Source organism: Rhinopithecus roxellana, chromosome 13 (genome assembly GCF_007565055.1).
Source record: "Rhinopithecus roxellana isolate Shanxi Qingling chromosome 13, ASM756505v1, whole genome shotgun sequence".
Classification (NCBI taxonomy): domain Eukaryota; kingdom Metazoa; phylum Chordata; class Mammalia; order Primates; family Cercopithecidae; genus Rhinopithecus; species Rhinopithecus roxellana.
Genome location: NC_044561.1, coordinates 110924971 through 110946198, shown reverse-complemented (window position 1 = coordinate 110946198; position 21228 = coordinate 110924971). Strand labels below are relative to the sequence as shown.

At 38.7% G+C, this 21228-nt stretch overlaps 1 protein-coding gene across 4 annotated transcripts in view; it reads right to left on the bottom strand.

Annotated features, from left to right (window-relative positions):
* RALGAPB (Ral GTPase activating protein non-catalytic beta subunit) overlaps nt 1-21228 on the bottom strand; it is a 110522-nt gene that overhangs the window by 60282 nt on the left and 29012 nt on the right. For 3 of the 4 annotated variants that reach the window (XM_010355346.2, XM_010355348.2, XM_010355347.2), the window contains exons 4-9: nt 20504-20667; nt 18038-18224; nt 8948-9079; nt 2796-2974; nt 1514-1662; nt 1168-1384 (exon numbers count right to left, since the gene is read on the bottom strand). In XM_010355346.2, coding sequence (XP_010353648.1) covers nt 1168-1384; nt 1514-1662; nt 2796-2974; nt 8948-9079; nt 18038-18224; nt 20504-20667 — 1028 coding nt within the window. Of the gene's footprint in view, nt 1-1167; nt 1385-1513; nt 1663-2795; nt 2975-8947; nt 9080-18037; nt 18225-20503; nt 20668-21228 lie in introns of those variants that run through there. The other variant, XM_030914292.1, reaches the window with a different exon arrangement.

Genomic DNA, 21228 nt, shown 5'->3' with positions numbered 1-21228 from the left:
TCTGAATTTGAAAAAAATAAAGCAAGCAAAGATATCCCTAAACTCAAACATGGCATTCTCAAATTATATTCCTAGAAATCTTTATATTCACTATTTTTCTAAATTAAAGATTTGTAAGAACATTCGAAATAATTACATGTGTATAATGTTCACAGACATAGACCCTGGTTCTGAGATGATAATAATAGCTAAGAATTATAATAACAGCTAAGAAATCATTTCTAAGAGAAAGCAGAGACCCTTCTGGCCATTGTATTAGTTTTATCCTTGGAATTAACAGTCTCCCTAGAGATACATCAACTAAAGTAAGTAGACATCTTTTTGTCTTATTTCCAACCCCAACAGAAGAGTGCTTTCTTACCAAACAACCAATACACTCATTAATGCATATATCACAGTACCTTGCCCATGATAATAGCAGCTCAATAAATGTCAGCCATTGTCATTTTTCAGCTAAGACATATTATAAACATTCAAAACACTGCACTACCCCACCCATCCATCCTGCACCCTATGCCAAATATAATGATTAAGATGACAAAAAAAACCACCAGCTCTTATTTAGACAGTTTCCTTTTTATAATAAAATCTAAATGAAGATATCAGGATTGAGTTATTAATTCTCCACCAATCAATCTTATTAAGTTAAAGAGCAAGTAGTATTTCTGAAAGTGTGCCCTTGAAATAAAGTTCTCTAGACTAAAAATCTGAGAGGTTATAGTACAGTGTGAAGCAAAAATTTTCTGATGCTTACATGTACTAATGAGTGAATGGCTGTCAAAATTGAAGAAAACACTTCTTGTAATGTAAATTTCCAGTTCGAATTTTTAATTCTTTATATAAATTGTATTATCCTGGCTGACATGAAGGGAACTTCCAGGTCACCTACTGAAAGAAATCTGATTCAACAAAATGTGGCTAACCTTAAGTATGTCTAATAAAACCAGACAAAAGGCCAAACCTCATAGAACATACATAAAAAGAACAGGGAGGAAAACTTCTAAAGTTCTGTTACTTCAGCTGGAAGGGGTTAAGCACAAGACATTGCTTGATCAGAAACAGAGAGCTTTTTAAGATACATATTAATCTTGCAGGTAGGAAAGACTAAAAAGAAAAAGAAAAAGGAAAAGGAAAAAAGTGATAACATATTTCTTGAGTAATATTTACCAGTCATGCTGCTGTCTCTGTTTATCCCATTATGAAGTTTACAGTGAACAAATGCTGCATCAAATAACCATGATCCAAAGAGATTCAAGATGCTGTTAACCTTTGGTCTCCGAGGGGCAGGCAGTGGCCGGGGTTCTGAACTAGTCTGATTTGGACTTGACAGAGGAGAGGTGGAAGACGTCTGGTGCTGAACTTTAGAGGCATGAGCAGTACTAACCTATTAGACGAACACAGGAACACACCCATACCAATGAAAAGTTTGAGAAAACAGTAAGACTTTATAAAAAGAATGGCAGACTAAAAAGCCAACCTTATATAGCTTAACAATGGTGACATAAACTCTTACTGTGCTTGTCTTCATGGTGGCCTTATTCACAGTAACAGCCCGGTGCCTCCGGTTATGTGGTGGGGTGGTATTGACAGCAGCACTTTGAGGCATACTTAATCTATTCACGGGTGTTGGGGGAGCACTGTCTGATCGGGGTCTAGAAATACCTTAAAAAAAAAAAAGGCAAATGAAATTATTCTTCATAGGTCAAAATATGTGATCAGAAAATTTTTCCCAGCAACCTAGTGAAGGCTTGGGACACATAGACTATAGCAGAGATTGCTAGCTGCCTCTCAGTATCTATTCACTGTTTCTTCCTGAGTAACAGAACACAAACTTTAGCTGGACATGGCTACCCAGAAAAAAAATGACTCAATTTTCAAGCTCCCTTTGCACCTAGACGTGGCCATATTTTGACCATAAAGAAGTTGGTGACTGTTGGGTAGGTCTTCTAAGAGATCTTCTTAAAGGACCAATTATATGCAGACTCTCCTTCCTAATTCCTGGACAGGATGTTTGGAACTCACTCAACCATCACGGCCCATGAGGCACTGTGCAAAGAATGGAGAGCCACCAGATGGAAGGGCCTTGGATCCCTGCTGGTGATGGAACCATTATACTGGCCCTGTACAGCCTAGCCCTAGATTTAACATATGTGAAAATAAGCTATCTTGTTTGTATTAGGATTTTTGGTTAAGTGGCAGCCAAACTTAATCAGAGCTAACATATTAACTGTACGTTAATAAGCATTTTAGAAAATGACAGATATTATAAATCACTGCCTTTCAACAGGTTAAAAATTTGACTTCTCATATATCTAAAATAAATGTGAAAAACAGCTTAAAAGAATATCTCACTAAAGGTATAATTTTGCTTTTTAAAGATATACACGAGAATGGTCCCAAATGCATTTTCATCTGTATTTTCTTGGATAGCTAGTATGCACGAACACTCTTTTCTTTTGCAATCATTTACTCTTATCCTTTGTCCACTGATCTACTAGCTTAATTCTTGTTCTTAGCACCTTGTTTGATGTATCAGGTGGGTGCAAAAGGAATTGCAGTTTTGTCCACATTAAATGGCAAAAACTGCAATTACTTTTGCACCAACCTAAATATTTACATAAAAACGATAACCCTCTGGCTATTTTATTTGTTGCAAATAATTTTTCTTCGCTTGTTATTTGTCATCAAATCTGTTCATCTTTTCCTTTGGATGTTTTCTAATAACTCGTAGGGTTAGCCTCTAGAGTTATGTAAATGAAGCTCTTCATACATCTAGCAACATACACAAAATTCACCTAAGAATGCATCCACCAGACAGCTGATTCCACGCATGGCACGAAAAAATATTTGAGGCAGATGTTTAAGGCAGGGATACTGATTCAATTCTTGTGGCATTCCGCTCACATTCAAGAACTGTTCCTGAAATTTGGGAGTAGAGCTTATAATAGCTGGGTTACTCAAATCCACAGGATTACTATTAAAAGAGAGAAAAGAATTAATCACAAATTTAGAAAATTCTATAGCAATAAAATACATGTAATCTAATTTAAGAACAGGACTGTTTGTGCCTATTTCTTTGATTCAGAGAAGAGACTGATTTGTATTTAATGGGTTAGTGATTCAAATATCAACACTTCTTTACAGAAGATCTGCAGTGTAGTTACATGAACATTGCCTATTCAGAGCATGAGAATCAAAGTAAGACTTTTTAATTTTTTAAGAGTATACATAGACACCTTTTCTAATATGTTTAGAATTAAGCAATAGAAGATGGACATGGTGGCACGTGCCTATGGTCCCAGCTACTCAGAAGGCTGAGGCAGATCACTTGAGCCCAGGATTTCAAGGCCGAGGCTGCAGTGAGCTATGATCATGCCAATGCACTCCAGCCTGAGCAACACAGCAACACGCCATCTCAGGAAAAAAAAAAAAAAGAAAGAAAGAAAAAAAAAAATTAAGCAATGGAATGGTAAAGCTATGTCAACAAGAACTCCAAGGAGAAAATTTTACTTTAGTATTAACATTTCCAATTAAAAAAAAAAAAACTATATTTGAAAATCAGGATTAGTGTTATAGTTTTATGCTGTGTTCATGTGTATGTACTAAAGCCATACATTTCAAAACAATGTATTTGTGTTTAATTACATTTTATGTACAGTTTGAAATATTTCCATTAAAAACAGATTACAATTTTTCACTCAAATGGTTTGCTTAGCATTCCATTAAGAAGCCTCTCCAATTCAAAGTAATACTGATAATCTAAAGCCGGTAAACAGAATTTCCACTACCTACAAGGCAAAAGAACTAGCTGAGAAATAGGAATCAGTGATCTATCCATGCTCTGGCTTTGAAAACCTCTTTTTCCACCCACCAAAAGAATTTCAAGTAACTGTAATTGGGGAAAGGGGAATGTGTATGCATGTAAGAAAAATGGGCTTCCAAGCATACTGTTTTCACAGAACTGTACTAGTCCATCAAGTAAGACAGAGGAGAGGAGATTCGTCGCTACCAGCAGTGCCTGCTGGGGGCTGTAGTTCAACTCTTCAGAAATTAGAAGAACAAGGAGTAAAGCTGAAATGGAACTACACCTAAGTCCAGCAGAGTTTGGTTAAATTCATGTCTACGACACATCAAAAACTGGAGAGAGAAAGGTTCATACCAGTTTCTCCAAAGGTAAACCACGAATGATTTATTGGCACCCAAATATTTAGAGAACAGATTCAAGAAAGTAAAACTTGAAATGAGAATGGGTAACAAAGGATACGAGAAACTAAAAGAAACTGCATTTCGGCAGTTCCAAATGCCCTGTGTACCTGATGCATTTGGGGAACCTGTTAAAAATCCAGATTTTACCTAAATTTACTGAAACAATCTCCAGATGGGGCCTAAAGGACAGGTGGGCATACACAAGTCCAAAGACAAGTATTTGAGAACGGTATGGGAAACAAAAATGAAAAATATTTTTTTGTTTTCCTGGAAAAAGATGAATCACTAACATACAACACAAAATATTGATGCCTATCTCCCCATCATATACAACCTTCATCCTAGGAAATTTGCCAACAATCACAAATAATCACAATCATAAATAATCCTCATGACCTGCCACTCGCAGCTTATTTAAGAAAGGAGGTAAAATTGTCCTAAAGGAGGTATCCAGATGTCTGCCATAGACCTAATTAATGAAGATAATTTGATCCAATTTTCCCTTTGGAGAAACTAAGCAAAGGGAAAGCCCCCATGAACTGAAAGGACAAGCACTGAAGTCAAGCAGTATCACAGCTATTTACACCACTGGGCAGTTATCAAGAGACTGCATGTCCCCCTCTCAAAGGCACGAGGGAACAGGGACTCAGGAGGAAGCCTGCTGGAGAAAGAGAACAACGCGCATGCACAAGAGAATCAAAAAAGCAAAGAGAAGCAAATGACAGTGATTTGTCCCGAGGCTGCCTTGATTCCTCCCCAACGTGAGAAAGGGTTGCTCACTGCTTCAGAGCCTGGTAAGACTGCTCTGTCTTCACATAATCTCTTTTTCTCACCTGCATTTGCTTAAGTAGGCTCCTATTTTTGCCATCGAAAATAACTCTAACTAAAGTACCACAGTCAGCTCAAGAAGAATATCTAAGAACTACCTCTAAAAAAGACTCTAGAACTAGAGTTTTGCTGTTCATTTATTTCATACTTTTAAGGAACATAAAACTTTGACACAACAGACCATAAAAAAGGATAGGAAGTTTTCCTATCCAATTCATCAAAAGATAGAACTACAGACAATCAGAAAAACATTAAAAGAAAAGCATTCCATAACCAAGCAAAACTTTTCTTTCAGGAATGATGGTTCAACATTGGGAAATTAATTAATATTTCACATCAACAGATGAAAGAAGAAAAACCACTTAATTGCTTAAATGGATCCAAAAATATTATTTGAAACAATTCAGTACTACTCCTGACTTTATTTATATTTTAATTTTATTTATTTATTTTTTGAGACAGTCTTGCTCTGTTGCCCAGGCTACAGTGCAGTGGTATGATCTTGGCTCACTGCAAATCTGCCTCCCAGGTTCAAGCAATTCTTGTTCCTCAGCCTCCTGAGTAGCTAGGATTACAGGTGCACCACTATACTTGACTAATTTGTTTTTCGTTTTTTTTTTTTTTTTGAGATGGAGTCTCGCTCTGTCGCCCAGGCTGGAGTGCAACCTCTGCTTCCCAGTTCAAGTGATTCTCCTGCCTCAGCCTCCCAAGTAGCGGGGATTACAGGCATGCGCCACCACACCCAGCTAATTTTTGTATTTTTAGTAGAGACAGGGTTTCACCATGTTGGCCAGGCTTGTCTCGAACTCCTGACCTCAAGGGATCCACCCACCTTGGCCTCTCAAAGTGCTGGGATTACAGGCGTGAGCAACCACGCCCAGCCCGTTTTTTGTATTTTTAGTAGAGATGGGTTTCACCATGTTGCCCAGGCTGGTCTCGAACTCCTAAGCTTGCCACCTGCATTGGCCTCCCAAAGTGCTATTATTACAGGCGTGAGTCACTGTGCCCAGCCTTTATTTTCAAAAATTTTTAATTGCTGGCCAGATGTGGTGGCTCAAGCCTATAATCCCAGCACTCTGGGAGGCTGAGGCAGGCGGATCACGAGATCAGGAGATTGAGACCATCCTGGCTAACACAGTGAAACCCCGTCTCTACTAAAAAATACAAAAAATTAGCTGAGCATGGTGGCGGGTGCCTGTAGTCCCAACTACTCAGGAGGCTGAGGCAGGAGAATGGCGTGTATCCAGGAGGCGCAGCTTGCAGTGAGCAGAGATCGCACCACTGCACTCCAGCCTGGGCAACAAAAAAAAAATTTAAAAATAAATAAATAAAATTTTTGATTGTTTAGGAAAGCAGGAGCATAAAAAAGAACATGTAGTATCGACAACCAACATCCTACTCAAAATTCCATATATTAGAGGCATTCTGAAGAAAATCAGAACCAAAAAAGGTGCCAAAACAGTATCACTTTAATTCAACAGTGTTCTAGAAGTTCTGAACGATGCAGTAAAATAATATACAGAAATAACTGTAATAATAGCAACTTTTAAAGACCTACCATGCACTAGGCATCATACCGTTTTACATGCTTTTTCTTCTTCAATTCTTATAACGAGATGGTACAATCATTATTCCCATTATGTAGATTAAAAAGAAACTGAGGCACAGGGAGAATAAACTGTTCAAGTTCACAAAGAAAAAACTAGCAGAATTTGAACTCAAGTCCAAGTCTTACTGCATCCAAAGTATTTTTAATTAGTCACCAAAACAAGTATGAATTATTAGAAAAGAGACACTTCTTATTTGCAGGTATGTGTCCATATCTCAGAAGAATCAGTGAAATACTCAGAGCTCTTTTAAATGCCATATATAATATACAAAATAACATGAAGTAAAAAATGTTCTTTACAGCAGTAATAACCATCTAGAAGACAGAATAGCAGAAAAGAGTTAGCTTTTCACATCAGCAACAAATACCTAGAAATAATGGTAAAGAAAATATTAAAAATATTTGTGAAGACTGTAAAACATTTCAATAAGATACGCAAAATTCTGAAAAAAGAAAAAGACATGCTTTTAGAAAGGCGGACTCAATATCAGATATCAGCGTTTCCTAAATATAAATACAGGCTTAATACCAGTCTCATCTTTGGCAGAGTCTGGCTAGCTGTTCACAACTTTCTCTTTTCTTCTCTGTTCTCTTGCAATTAAGTGTGATGTGTGTCTGAGTTCTGGCTAATGGAATATGAGTAACAGTGATTTATATTACTTCAAGGCCTGACACATAAAACCCTCCCACAAAATTTTCCTTGTTCTCTGTTCCCCATCTGCTAGTCAGATACGAAACTCCTGCTTACAACACTGAGGTCCTAATGGAGTCATCTGTTGAAGATGAAAGAGCCTCTGCCAGCTGGGTCCCTGAACGACTATGTGAACAGAGCCAGTCCTGATTCTAGACTTAAGATTTTCAGGTTCATTTGCTAAAGCAGAACATATTCCTTACCCTAATTAATACACAATCCAAACCCTAGAAGATTTCGTTGAGGTTATTCCTTCTGTTTGCTTATGTTTTGTAACTTGAAAAATTGGTTCTAAAAGTGATCTGAAATGTTAAACAGGCAAGAAGAGATAAATACTCTAAGAGAAGGAAAAAGAGAAAAAGACATTAGGCCTACTAAATATCAATAATATTATAAAGTTAAAATAATTAAGAGTGTGACTCTGACATAAAAATAAATGAAGAAATTAATGAAGTAATATGGGAACTATCCAGGCCGGGCACGATGGCTCGATGCCTGCAATCCTAGCAATTTGGGAGGCTGAAGTGGGTGGACTGCTTAAGTCTAGGAGTTTGAGACCAGCCTGGGCAATGCAGGAAGACCCTATCTCTCCAAATTACGTGCGTGCGTGCATGTGTGTGTGTGTGTGTGTGTGTGTATATATAAAGACAGATCCTGAGGTATATAAAAGAACTTACTATTACAAAGGAAACAACATTGGAAGAAATCATAGGTGATTATCCAATCAAAGAACACAAAAGAAATAGAAAATGATCACAGAAAGACAGTTAAAAACTAAGATCACTGACAGCTGAAAAACACAAACTAGAACTACAAAATGTGAAGAAATGATACAAAATGATTAACATACCTAACTTATAAAAAGGTCATAAAGAGTAATTCAGAATCACTGATACACAAATAGAAAAATTAGGCTAGTCAAACCAGAAAGAGAAGAGATGCAAGGAAAAACTTTAAGAATCAGTTTACAACAGAATAAATGTCCCACAGAGCACACGAATGGGGCTGGAAGAGGGATAAGTAAAAAGTGATGAAACTGAACTGAAAAGAATTACTATATAAAAGACAGGGACAGCAGGATGTAGAAGTATACCCCTCTGCAAAATTTTAGGGTGTTTCTCCCACTGAAACTTTAAACAGGCGCTTGGAGGAGGGCTCTGAGAGGCAGACTGACCAGTCAGTGCTGGACACAGAGAGGAGCAAAGCAACCTCCAGTCCCCAAAGAATGTGACAAAATCCCAAGAGAAAGATCATCAGCCAGGCTGCAGCAACAGGCAAGAGAACAAGTGTGGCATCTACCACAGGGAACACGTTCCTAGAGAGTGTAAACCAAGAGCGGCTGAGGACAGCCTAACCCTGCTGGGACAGGGAGAGCAGGAGGCACAGGATAGAAACGTGCTTGTTGTCCAACAGGGTTCCATTTGATGAATGGAGTTTAGTGTCCACATTCTGAATTCAAACAAGAGACTTACAGCATGGTTCCTGCCCTAAGACACTTTGATGAATGGAGCTTAGCGTCCACATTCTGAATTCAAACAAGAGACTTACAGCATGGTTACTGCCCTAAGACACTTACTGGGTAAATAGCACATGAAATAATAAAATAACAATACCTTAGCATGTGTAAAAAGCGAAACCATGTCTGTGCAACACACTCATTATCCATTTCTGGAGGGATCAGACTGGCATCTTCATCGGGAACTTTAAATGGAGGAAATGAAGGCCCATATGTAAAGCGTAGCAATCTAGAAAATAAACGCACACCACTGAGTCCATTTCTTAACAGATTGAAAAATACACTCAAGCACAGAAACATGAAAATAGATGAAACGTATGTACCTCACATAAGTGAACAAGACATATGGAAACTCTCATTCATAAAACAGACAAACTGAAAGAGGATTTCTAGTTTTTTATGTTTGGGACGATGAATATGCTAATTACTCTGATCAATCACTATACATTTTTAATACATACATCAAAACATCACTACGTAATCCAAAAATATGTACAACTATTATGTGTTCATTTAAAAAAAAAAATTTCACATTGAAAACAAACTGGAGACCTCCAAGATGATTTCTAATGGAAAGAAGCTGGGAAGAAGAGAGTATATGCTGGTGTATATATTTTATATGTAATACATGTGTTATTATTAGCATCTTCTTTACAAGATACACGAGTTTTTGGGTAAAATAAACAAGTATACCAAAAAAAAGAATGTTTTAAATTATTTAAGATACTTAAATTATTTATAGATAATAAATTTAATAATTTAAGATACTTAAATTATTTGTAGAAAATTATGTAAGATACTTAATTATAAAATAATTATTATTAAAATACTGCTACTTCCTGCTGTCCTTGTCTTTCATATAGTAATTCTTTTCAGTTCAGTTTCATCACTTTTTACTTATCCCTCTTCCAGCCCCATTCGTGTGCTCTGTGGGACATTTATTCTGTTGTAAACTGATTCTTAAAAGTTTTTCCTTGCATCTCTTCTCTTTCTGGTTTGACTAGCCTAATTTTTCTATTTGTGTATCAGTGATTCTGAATTACTCTTTATGACCTTTTTATAAGTTAGGTATGTTAATCATTTTGTATCATTTCTTCACATTTTGTAGTTCTAGTTTGTGTTTTTCAGCTGTCAGTGATCTTAGTTTTTAACTGTCTTTCTGTGACATATGTTTATATGTAATATATGTTTCACATGTATACATTACATATTACTTATAAATTATAGCTATTTATATACAATTATACTTATACAATTATATAATCATACAATATTTAAATTTTTTAAAAGATTCATCTCACTGCAAATTTCTGCAATATAACTAAGTTATAATAGTTTTACATGAAGTTCAGAATTTCTGACATACCATAAAAATAACTCAACCACTCAATTACTTAATAGTAATATTCTAAATGTATTAAAACTATTCAAAGCCCTTTAACTCAATTATTCTCTATCTAGAGATAATATAATCAGAATACATATAAAGACTATGTATAAACCATTCATATCACCAATATTTTTTAAATAAAACAATGGGAACAACATAAATATCAAAACAGCAGGGGAAGATGGGAGGATTGCTTGAGGTCAGGAGTTTGAGTCTGCAAAGAGCCATGACTGCACCACTGCACTCCACCCTGGGCAACAGTGCAAGACCATATCTCAAAAGAAAGAAAAAAAGAAAAATAAACAACGCTGGCACAGTGGCTCACGCCTGCAATCCCAGCACTCTGGGAGGCCAAGTCTAGTGGATCACTTGAGTCCAGGGGCTTGAGGCCTGCTTGACCAATATGCAAAACCTCATCTTTACAAAAAATACAAAAATTATCTGGGCATGGTGGCATGCACCTGTAGCTCCCAGCTGCCCCGGGAGGCTGAGGTGAGAGGATCGCTTGAGCCTGGGGAGGTTGAAGCTGCTATGAGTCCTGATCACACCACTGTACTCCAGCCTAGACAACAGAGCAAGACCTTGCCTCAAAAAACAAAAATAACAACAACAATAACAAGGCAATTTTTTTTTTTTTTTTTTTGAGATGGAGTCTCGCTCTGCCACCCAGGCTGGAGTGCAGTGGCCGGATCTCAGCTCACTGCAAGCTCCACCTCCCGGGTTCACGCCATTCTCCTGCCTCAGCCTCCCCAGTAGCTGGGACTACAGGCGCCCGCCACCTCACCCGGCTAGTTTTTTGTAGTTTTTTTTTTTAGTATAGACGGGGTTTCACCGTGTTAGCCAGGATGGTCTCGATCTCCTGACCTCGTGATCCGCCCATCTTGGCCTCCCAAAGTGCTGGGATTACAGGCTTGAGCCACCGCGCCCGCCCGGCAATTATTAAATGAATTATATTCCAATTATATAATGGAAAACTACAAAACCATTAAAAATATGATCTCAACAGCTATTTTACGAGAAAAAGTATGCGTAACTAAAGTGACAAGAATCAGACATCAAATGAAAAAAGCAGACAATATTATATAGAATAATTTCAAACTGGTATTTTTAAAAAGGGAACTAAATGGAAAAAATACATTAAAATGTTAACATGGGTTGGCTCTAAATGATAGGTATTTGTCCCTACATTTCCAAATTTTCTATTATAAGCATGTACTGTTATTACAATCAAGATAAAAGCATTACTTAAAAACAGACTAATAATTTTTTTTAAAGCAATTGTCCTGCCTCAGCCTCCCAAAGTGCTGGGATTACAGGTATGAGCCATCACTCATGGCTAGATTCATAATATTGATGTTGTCTGTGATATACGAGAATCAAAAAAAATTCCAAAGCTTCATTTTTTAGTTTAAATAATAATAAAGATCTAAACATTTTATTAACTCAAAAAAGAGAAGTCTACCTTCTGATACATAATACAAAGTTTTTGTTCCTGTCACCCCCTCTTTTTGCCCCCCGTCAAACTTGAATGAGATCAAGACTCTAGATCTAACTACCAGTTTACAGGAAATACAGCGGGGCTGAGGAATATGTTAAATTAACAGTGTGGACGTAATCGGAAAAATCCAGAATGAGAAACACTCTGTAAGACAACCCAGTTTCTTCAACAAAAAAATTGCAAAGAAAAATAAAGTAGAAACCTAGGCCTGTTGTGGTGGCTCAGGCCTGTAATACCAGCACTTTGGGAGGCCAAGGCAAGAGGACTGCTTGAGCCCAGGAGTTCAAGGCCAGACTGGACAACATGGAGGAACCCCATCTTGACCAGAAATATAAAAATTAGCCAAGCATGGTGGTGCACGCCTGCAGTCCCAGCTACTCAGGTGGCTGAAGCAGGAGGATCACTTGAGCCTAGGAGATTAAGACTGCAGTAAGCTGTGATTGCACCATTGCATTCCAGCCTGGGTGACAGAGTAAGAAACTCTGTCAAAAAAAGAAAGACAGCAGAAACCTATACAGTTGTCCTTCAGTATTATGGGGGATTGATGCAGGACACCCCTCAGATGCCAAAATCCATGGATGCTCAAGTCCCCTTACATAAAATAATTTAGTATTTGCATATAACCTACACACATCTTTCGATATACTTTAAATCATCTCAAGATTACTTATAATACCTAATACAATGCATACACATCCCTTCATTCGCACAGATTCAATGCAGTACTCAGTAGAAGGCAAATTCAATTTTTACTCTTTGGAATTTTGTGAAATTTTTTGTCAAATATTTTTGATTTCTGATTGGCTGTGTCCATGGATACAGAACCCACAGAGGACCAACTGTACCTGAAAATTTGAACACCGATTGGCTAACTGATATTAAAGAACTGTCAACTTTTTTAGGTGTGATAAGAGTATTATATTTTTTAAAGAACCCTTATCTATATCTAGAGTTACACAGGTATACCTTGGAGATCTTGCAGGTTGTTTCACACTACCCTAATAAAACAAATATTGCAAAAAGCAAGTCATGCACGTTTTTTTGGTTTCTCAATGCATATAAAAGCTATGTTTGGACTATACTATAGTCGATTAAGTATGCAATAGGATTATATCTTTAAAAATCAATGTATATCCTTAATTTAAAAATATTAATATTTTACTGCTGAAAGATGCTAATAATCATCTGTGCTTTCAGCAAGTCATAATCTTTTCCCTTTTTAAAACTTTCAAACTTTTATTTTAGATTCAGGAGGTACATGTGCAGACTATCTGGGTATACTGCATGACGCTGAGGTCTGGGATACAAATAATCCCATCATCTGGGCTTTTCAACACTGCTCTTCTTCCCCCACCAGTAGTCCTCAGTTTCTAATGTTGTCATCTTTATGTCTATGAGTTTTACGTCCAATGTTTAGCTCTCACTTATAAGTGAGAACATGTGATACTTGGTTTTCTGTTCCTGTGTTAATTCACTTAGGATAATGGCTTCAAGCTGCATCCATGTTGCTGCAAAGGACATAATTCTTTTTCATGGCTGCATAGTATGCCATGGTGCATATGTGCCACATTTTCTTTACCCAGTCTACCACCGACGGGCATCTACGTTGATTCCATGTCCTTGCTATTGTGAATCGTGCTGCAATATATGAGAGTGCATGTGTCTTTTTGGTAGCATCATTTGTTTTCTTTTGGATATATACCCAGCAACGGATGGCTGGGCTGAGTGGTAGTCGTATTTTAAGTTCTTTGAGAAATCTCCCAATTGCTTTCCACAGTAGCTGGAACTAATTTACATTCCCACCAGCAGAGTTTATAAGCATTCCCTTTTCTCTGCAGTCTTGCCAGCATCTACTGTGTTTTTGACATTTTAGTAATACCCATTCTGCCTAGTGTGAGATAGTATCTCACTGTGATTTTGATTTGCATTTGTTTGATGATTAGTAATATGGAGCATTTTTTCATATGTTTGTTGGCCACTTGTATGTCTTCTTTTGATAAGTGTCTGTTCATGTCTGCTGCCTGTTTTTTAATGGGGTTGTTTTTTGCTTGTTCAATTGTTTTAAGTTCCTTATAGATTCCGGATATCGGGGCCGGGCGCGGTGGCTCAAGCCTGTAATCCCAGCACTTTGGGAGGCCGAGACGGGCGGATCACGAGGTCAGGAGATCGAGACCATCCTGGCTAACACGGTGAAACCCCGTCTCTACTAAAAAAAATACAAAAAACTAGCCGGGCGCCCTGGCGGGCGCCTGTAGTCCCAGCTACTCGGGACGCTGAGGCAGGAGAATGGCATAAACCAGGGAGGCGGAGCTTGCAGTGAGCTGAGATCCGGCCACTGCACTCCAGCCTGGGCGGCAGAGCGAGACTCCGTCTCACAAAAAAAAAAAAAAAAAAAAAAGAAGCCTTACCAATAACAAACAATTAACACATATTTTGTATGTGTATTATATATGGTATTCTTACAATAAAGAAAGCTAAATAAAATGTTACGAAGAAAATCATACGGAAAATCAGATGCAGTGGCACACTCATAGTCCCAGCTACTTGGAAGGCTTGAGGCAGAAGATACTGTGTCGGTACAAAAGTAATTAAAATATGGCAAAAGCTGCAATTACTTTTGCACCAACCTAAATAGCTTGAGCCCAGGAGCTTAAGAGTGTAGTGCACTATGATCACACCTATGAACAGCCATTACACTCTAGCCTGGGCAACCCAGCAAGATCCGGTCTTTAAAAAATTATTAAAAAGGGCCATGCACAGTGGCTCATGCCTGTAATCCCAGCACTTTCGAAGGCAGAGGCGGGGAGGCTCACATGAGGCCTGGAGTTAGAGACCAGCCTGGCCAACACGGAGAAATCCTGACTCTACTAAAAATACTAAAAAATTAGCTGGGCATGGTGGCTCACGCCTGTAATCCCAGCTACTCAGGAGGCTGAGGCACGAGAATCACTTGAGCCTGAGAGGCAGAGGCTGCAGTGAGGCGGAGGTTGCAGTGAGCTGAGATCATACCACTGCACTGCAGACTAGGTGACAAAGTGAGACTCTGTCTCAAAAAAAAAAGTCATATAAAAGAGAAAACACATTTACAACACTGTACTGTGTTTACTGACACCATAAGTTTACGTCATCTTTTCACAAAATCAATTGTCTGCCTGAAATGGCAGGTGACCACAGCTGCAGACCTCAAACAACAGAACGTATCAAGCAGGCCGGGCGCGGTGGCTCAAGCCTGTAATCCCAGCACTTTGGGAGGCCGAGACGGGCGGATCACGAGGTCAGGAGATCGAGACCATCCTGGCGAACACGGTGAAACCCCGTCTCTACTAAAAATACAAAAAAACTAGCCGGGCGAGGTGGCGGGCGCCTGTAGTCCCAGCTACTCGGGAGGCTGAGGCAGGAGAATGGCGTAAACCCGGGAGGCGGAGCTTGCAGTGAGCTGAGATCCGGCCACTGCACTCCAGCCCGGGCGACAGAGCAAGACTCCGCCTCAAAAAAAAAAAAAAAAAAAAAGAACATATCAAGCAATTCAACTTTTTCTTATAATGTTATGAGTTTTCTCTGCTTCTTGGGAGCACTTCCAGAACTATTAATGGCACTTCATATGGGTCCCATGGTATTATTTATTCCAGGTTTACAGTATTGTATTAAATATAATGAAAAATAAGTGAAAACTGAGACATCACTTTTTACTGAGACACACTATTTACTGGAGAGATTAACTGCTCAAGCAGAGATGATTAGTGTCACATGGGTTTTAGGTGAATATTCACAACACTTGAGCTCACTGCCATAGCAACAGGAAGTGGCTACAAAATTATTATAGTAGTATAGTATGTACCACAGTTAATTTTATGCAATTACGATTTATACTGTAGCTTTTATGTTTACACTTCTTTACCTGTTGTTTACATTACTGCAAATGGTATCATGTATAGTCTATAAGCATCTGTATGCATAAGTTTTAATAAATTTTAATTCAGTATAACACATTTGTGTATATTTTATGGTAGTAAACAATATAAGACTAGCATGTACATATATTTTATGCACATGACATACCTTTTGTTTCTTTTTTCAATATATCTAGGCTACATGGTGCACATTTTTTCAAATTGTCTCAAATCTCAAAAAAAAGTTTCCACTACATATAAGTGGACCCACACAGTACAAATATATGTTGTTCAAGGGTCAACTCTATTTCTTAAACAAGATTTGAAAGTCGGGCTGGGCGCAGTGGATCATGCCTGTAATCCAAGCACTTTAGGAGGCTGAGATGGGTGGACTGTTTTGAGGCCAGGAATTTGAGACCAACATGGTGAAACCCCATCTCTACTAAAAATACAAAAACTAGCAGGGTGTGGTGGCACACCTCTGTAATCCCAGCTACTTGGGAGGCTAAGGCACAAGAATCACTTGAACTTTGGAGGCGAGTTCTACAGGCACAAGCCACCATACCTGGCTATTTTTTTTATTTTGTGTAGAGACGGGGTTTTGCCAAGTTGCCCAGGGTGGTCTCAAACTCCTGAGCTCAAGTAATCTGCCCATCTCTTACTCCCAAAGTGCTGGGATTACAGGCGTGAGCCATTGCACACAGCCAGAATAAATGTAACATCATTCTTAGTATATGGGCTGCCAAGGCGAGCACAAATTTAACATCATTCTTAAGGGCCCTAGGATTTTCCAAATAGTGAATGAGCACTGGCTTCAGCTTGCCAGGCACTGACTTCTCCTCTCTAGCTATAGAAGTCCTAGTTGGTGTCTTCTTCCAATACACGACTGTTTAATGCACACTGAAAATCTGTTGTTTGGTGATGCCACCTTCATCAATGATCTTAGCTAGATCATCGGGATCACTTGCTGCAGCTTCTCCATCACACTCGCTGCTTCAGCTTGCACTTTCACGTTATAAACGTGGTTTCTTTCCTTAAACCTCATGAACCAACCTCAGCCTGTTCCTAAGTTTTCTTCTGCAGCTTCCTCACCTCTCACAGCCTTCACAGAACTGAAGACAGTTAGGCCTTGCTCTGAATTAGGCTTTGGCTTAAAAAAATGTTGTGACTGGTTTGATTTCCCATCTAGACCACTCAAACTTTCTCCATATCATAAATAAGCCTGTTTTGCTTTCTTATCATTCCTGTGTTCAGTGGTATAGCATTTTTAATTTTCTTCAAGAACTTTTCCTTTGCATTCACAACTTGGCTAACCATTTGGTGCAAGAGTCCTAGCTTTCAGCCTATTTTGGCTTTCAACACACCTTCCTAACTAAACTTAATCATTTCTAGCTTTTGATTTAAAGTGAGAGACATGCAACTATTCCTTTCACTCGAACACTTTGAGGCCATTATAGTTACTAATTGGCCTAATTTCAGTATTATTGTGTCTCAAGAGTGGGAAAGAGACGGGAAACAGCTGGTCAGTGGAGCTGTCAGAACACAAACAACATTGATCGATAAAGTTCACCATTTTACACAGGTGTAGTATGTGCCACTCTAAAACAACGACAATGGTAATATCAAAGATCACTGATCACGGGTCACCATAACAGATAATTGTAATTTAAAAGTCTGAAATACGCAAAAATTACCAACATACGACAGAGGCACAAAGTGAGCACATGCTGTTGGAAAAATGGCACCAAAAGACTTGCTTGATGCAGGGTTGCCACAACCCTTCAATTTGAAAAACAAAAACAAAAAAAAAAAAAACATGGTATCTATGAAGCTCAATACAGTGAAGTACAATAAAACAAGGTATGCCTGCATATTAAAATCAGGATTGAAATGAAAAAATAAGTGTGAAAAAATGAACCTAAGAGTGTACTTTCAAAACAGTGATGGTATTATATATAAATGGCAAAAAGGTAAAATTATTATTATAAAAAAACTGCCTACTTTGGTTACAAAGTAGCATTTATAGTATGGTCCCATTTCTGTAAAATTATATATAAATATACATGGTAGGATTTCAGGAGAACATTTCTATTATACCATTCTATGGTTTGTTTCTTTAAAATAATGATTATGCATATTTTAGTAATCAAAATAAGAGTGGAATTTTTTTTTGTGGGGGAAGTAACGTATAACATTTATCTGTTTCTCAAGAATACTTGATTATTCTGAAAGGTTTTAAACAGGCACTAGCCAAACTGTTATATCTATGTTTAAAAAGTGGCTCAATTCTGTATCTAAAGTACAGTAATAACAGGCCCAGCCTTTGTTACAACGTATTCCATGAATGCCAGAAAGCTGCCTAAGGTCAGACAGGGGTTGAAGGAAGGCAGGGCAGTGACAATAACCTACCTGGAAGTGAGCGCACAAATGACCTTGCTCCACTGCTCCACCACTGCTGGGTGATGCCTCCAGTTAGCCACCATCTCCTTGGCTGTTTTCCAATAAGGAGGTGTTGGGAAGCACCGAGTACAAGCTAGTAACCACACCTCAAAGAGAACACCAATCAACTTCTCTGCTAGATTCTCAGCAATGCCACCTTACCAACGAAAAGAAAACACATCTTTGGCAAACTTACTTTTAAAGTAGAATCTTTAAGTCACTGATGTGGGAGAACTGGTCAAAAAATTAAAATAAGTGCAATGTTAAGTTTTGACTTTCAAATAATCATTTAATAGTAAAAATGAGAAGTAATGCTTAGGAGTTCCTGTGCCCAAAATCATAGATACATCAAAAAATTTCTACTTTGAAAGATTTCAAGTTGTCCTGTTCAATTCTTATTGAAGGCCTTAATCCTCCAGCAAGGGGGACAGGGGGACACAGGGGAGAAGGTAAAGGATGACTGACTATGATGACTGACTACTATGAGTCAGTTTCTATGCCAAATAGTTCATACAAATGACCTCACATAATTCTCACATTAATTCTGCAGGATAGGTATCTGTAATACCTAATACCAACTACTAATTATACCCATTTTGAAGATGAGAAAACTTAGATTCAGAGAGTTTAAGCAACTTCTTCAACTTCATGCAGCCAGTAAGTGAAGGAATCACAACAAACACCCATGTCTTTTTACCTCCAAACTTTGCCATACAATGCTCCAAGTATTTGAAAGCCACCCTTCAAGTGGGGGAGAGAGAAGAGAGAGAGAGAGAAACAAATAATGGAGCAAAAGGACTGGTGTTGGGAAGGACAGAGCCTTAACCATGAAAATGGGGCTGTTCCCCTGTTCTAAGTCCTGGAACCAGGTGGAAAAACAGCAGTGGTCTTTACACTGCACAGCTCCAGAAGGCAAAGTTGGGACTCACAGGAAAAGTTATAAGAATGTGTGTTTCAAATGAGCAAAACCAAAGTTTCAACAACAAAGAGCCCAAGAAGGGGATGAATTGTCTGCCTCATGCTGTTGAGATCCTTGGCATGGGGAGTAAGTAGTAGAGAGGTGATGAATCAATGACTGGCCAGCTATTGTCAATACCAGACAGAGTATTCCTATCATTGCATCCCTTTCCACACTGAAATTCCATGCTTCCTTTTAGATATTTCCCTGAACACTGCATCTGAGAACACAAGCACAGTCATGTGTGTTAGTAAACAGAGTACACCGATGAATAAGCAACAAGAGAACTTGGAACTAGATGATCAACTTATAGTTTATATACATTGTGCTATACACAAAGCAGGGATTCTGAAATACACTGTAAAGTCTTATAAAACTAGAGGCATTTTAATGGCTAGCTAATGAATGGCAAACTGGCACACTTCCAAATAGAACAGTTAGAAGACTTTGGAAGTTTCATTTGCTGAGGAAAATATCTTCTGTCACTATCAAGTTTTCAGACTCTACTTTGATAACTACTTTGTAATACATTATCTATAGGCTCTAATTTAATTGGTTAGTTATTTTTTCTTTCTTTTTTTTTTTTGAGACGGTGTCTTGCTCGTTGCCCAGGCTGGAGTGCAGTGACACGATCTTGGATCACTACAACCTCCGCTTCCCAGGTTCAAGCAATTCTCCTGCCTCCGCCTCCTGAGTAGCTGGGATTACAGGCGCCCACCACCACACCTGGCTAATTTTTGTACTTTTAGAATAGATGGGGTTTCACCATGTTGGCCAGGCTGGTCTCGAACTCATGACCTCAGGTGATCCGCCTGCCTCGGCCTCTCAAAGTGCTGGGATTACAGGTGTGAGTCACCACGCCCGGCCAGTTGTTTCTTACATAGGCTCTATCCTAACTTTTTTTTTTTTTTGAGACAGAGTTTTGCTCTGGTTGCCCAGGCTGGAGTACAACAGCATGATCTTGGCTCACTGCAACCTCTGCCTCCTGGGTTCAAGTGATTCTCCTGTCTCAGCCTCCCAAGTAGCTGGGATTACAGCCGTCCACCACCATGCCCGGCTACTTTTGGTATTTTTAGTAGAGATGAGGTTTCACTATGTTGGCCAGGCTGGTCTCAAACTCCTGACCTCAGGTGATCCACCCACCTTGGCCTCCCAAAGTGCTGGAATTATAGGGGTGAGGCGCTGCGCCCGGCCTATCCTATTAAACAAGCAAAATTCACTGAGTCCCTCCCTATATTAGCAAAATCATTACTGAAGGTAAAATAACTTCATTAGTGCTAAAGTTATATTGTGCCTGAGGGTTTCCATTCTAAGAACTGTTAATCTTCGTTTGTAAACCGTTATGCCAAAATTTAAATCCCCAATGAGTCTACCACTCACTGAGTTTAAAGATGAACTGTATTTGGAGCTCAGAAATGAATCAGAAAAATAAATAAATAAATAAATAAACAAACAAACAAACAAACAAACAAACAAACCTTGAACAGTTGGTGGGGCCAGAAGTATGTCATTAATCTGCAGAAGAAACAACAGTAAGACTTCCCAGGTTTCTCGGGCCATGAGAGATGACTCACGGGCCAGTTTCTGAATGGCTCTCAGGACCTGTAAGCATAGTCGAATCTGACTGGAACCCTGTTCCTGTCTGAAGAAGACAGACAGATATCACTGACAAGCCTGGAGAAGAGACAGCAACAGCTTCAGGACAGGTGACTTACAGATGTGGCAAGCAGTGGTCCAATGAAGCTCCCTAATATTATCAGCAGAGAGGGCTAGGCATACCATCTTCAGTTTAAAGCTACTTCTTACTCATCGTAAAGTTCAGCACTCTGGGTTCTAAACCTACCATTCCTATGAGAACTGGAAAGCTTCTGGGAGGAAGGCAGGAATACTAGAACATAAACTTCACTTCTGGATTTTCTATGTCTAACACGTGCCTAACACATAATAGCAGGCACTCAATAGGTTTTTGTTGAATTAACAAGTAAATACCCACAGCCACCCTTGCTGCTTACATTTAAGCAGAACGACCTTGGTATTCTTGTTTAATTTTTTTAAACACATATTTGCAAGAATTCTACATGTGATTTTACAGTGCTCATAGTCCCTCTGAAGCTAAGGTCTATTAGAGAAGGGGATAAGGGCCAGAAGGAATAGCTTAATAGGTCCCCAAAATTGATGAGGTATGTAGGCATTGCTTCAGAAA